The 2,070-nt window shown below is 44.4% G+C and overlaps 1 protein-coding gene across 1 annotated transcript; it reads right to left on the reverse strand.

Annotated features, from left to right (window-relative positions):
- Positions 1-393: 393 nt before the first annotated feature.
- On the reverse strand, positions 394-2,025 carry TEOVI_000678100 (aldehyde dehydrogenase family, putative; the record flags this gene model as incomplete). Its single annotated transcript, XM_067222841.1, has 1 exon — positions 394-2,025. The coding sequence occupies one exon, from the start codon at positions 2,023-2,025 to the stop codon at positions 394-396; it is 1,632 nt and encodes a 543-aa protein (XP_067078942.1).
- Between the last annotated feature and the right edge of the window lie 45 nt (positions 2,026-2,070).

A 2,070-nucleotide genomic window follows, 5' to 3' on the forward strand; every position in this document is an offset into this window, starting at 1 on the left:
GGGGCGAAACATACATAGGCAAGATGAATTTTATCAGTTTTTTTTTTTAAAAAAACAAGAAAAAGGACAGGCACAGTGAAGAAAGATCAAATGAATCACATCGTTGGTTTGTTTCAACCTCGTCTGACACGGTGGCATATACTCACAGTTAATTTTGCTTAGCGGATGGGTAATTCTCTAAGGCGCACACACACATTTGTGAAAAAAGCGAAAAAAGATACATATTGATTAAAGTAAACTGTATCAAAACAGTCGGAAGCATTGACTAAAAAATGAAAGAACGTCGTCGCGCTAATTATGGTGACAAAGAGTTATTTCGTAATATATATATATATATATATATATCGTTTCGTCTCTCATGTAAATTATTATTAAGCTGACACTCCTCCAACCTCATTCATTGCTCCTCGGACCTTTAGAAAAAGGCTCTGATGACGATGGTGCAGGCGTGGTTTCACCTGCCATTAAAAAACGCATATAGTGGTAGCCAACTTCAACAACTCTGGCCAGCGCTGCCACACCCCAAACTGATCGCCCAACAGCCCCTGCAACTTCCGCCGATGGCTTCAGCAAACTGTTAAGAACACGAGACTTTGCAGTAGTATAAGGGGGGAACCGGACGGTGTCGATAGATGAAAAAAAGAACCCGCGTCGCATAACAGGTCGCCGATGAGAAAAGGTTTCGAAGCTGTAGCGGCCATGATAGGCTCCCATGCCACTGCGTCCTACGCCACCAAATGGTAACCCATCTGCTCCCGCATGCACAACAACATCATTCACCACAACGGCACCCGAGGATGTGCGCGACTCAACACCTCTAATAAATCGTTTATTGTTGGAAAAGACATAAAGTGCCAGTGGTTTCTCCCGGCTGTTTATTATTTTAAGGATGTCTTTTTCATTTTCATACGTTAATACGGGTAAAATAGGTCCAAATATTTCCTCCTGCATCACTGGGTGTGTGGGGTCAATGTCTGTGAGAATAGTAGGAGCAATAGTGAGAGTTGCCTCGTCTGCCTCTCCACCCACTGCTACTTTTCCGCCCTTCATAAATTCCATGAGACGATGAAAATGACTGGCATTGACAATACGCGGATAATCGCTTTCTTCCAAAAACTGTTGTTTCTGCTTCACCAGAAGTTCTCCCTTAAGTACTTTAAGAAACTTGTCACCCAACATCGCCTTTCGAGCTTCAGCAAGTGCATCAACAAGCACGGATTCCATAGACTTTTCGACGACAACGTAATCAGGCGCTATACATGTTTGACCTGCGTTGATAATTTTACCCCACATTATGCGCTCCGCTACCACCTTCATATTGTCCGCACAGCTATCGTCAACGACAACAGGTGATTTTCCTCCCAACTCAAGTGTAACTGGCGTAAGATGTTTTGCTGCAGCCGCCATAACAATCTCTGCTACACGTGCACTGCCCGTGTACAAAATATGATCAAAACGTTCCTTCAGCACAGCTGTTGTTTCGCTTACCCCGCCATTTACAATACCGACAACATCCGAAGAAACGTACTTGGGCAAAAGTTTTGTTAACAACTCCGCTGTAGCGGGGGCAAGTTCACTCGGCTTAATAACAGCTGTATTACCGGCGGCCAGAGCCCCCAAAAGAGGCTGGAGAATCAACAACAACGGGTAGTTCCAAGTGCCGATAACGAGCACAACGCCCAGTGGTTCGTACTGCAATTCGCAGTCATCCAAAGCAGCAGCGCCCTCCATAGTTGGTTTAACTGGTTTAACGTACTCGTCCATGTGCTCAATTAAATGCCACACCTCGTTACGTAACGGTAATATCTCCATTACTACCGTTTCGTCGCGGTGGCGACGGCGGTCTCGGTGTATTGCTTTGCAAAATTCATCAGTGTTTTCTTCAACAAGGTTGAGTAAAGACCTTAACACCTGCTTCCGCTTCTTCAAATCCCTGTTAGCGTCATTGTTGAACGCCTCGCGACATTTTGAAACAATGGTCGGTATATTTTCTAACGAGGTATTCTCCGGAACACCTGCTGGCATCTGATGGTTATATGAAATACGAATCCCTACTAAGTCAAAAAAAAA

The sequence above is a fragment of the Trypanosoma equiperdum genome (genome assembly GCF_001457755.1).
Source record: "Trypanosoma equiperdum strain OVI genome assembly, contig: ctg_1711, whole genome shotgun sequence".
Taxonomy (NCBI): Eukaryota; Euglenozoa; class Kinetoplastea; order Trypanosomatida; family Trypanosomatidae; genus Trypanosoma; species Trypanosoma equiperdum.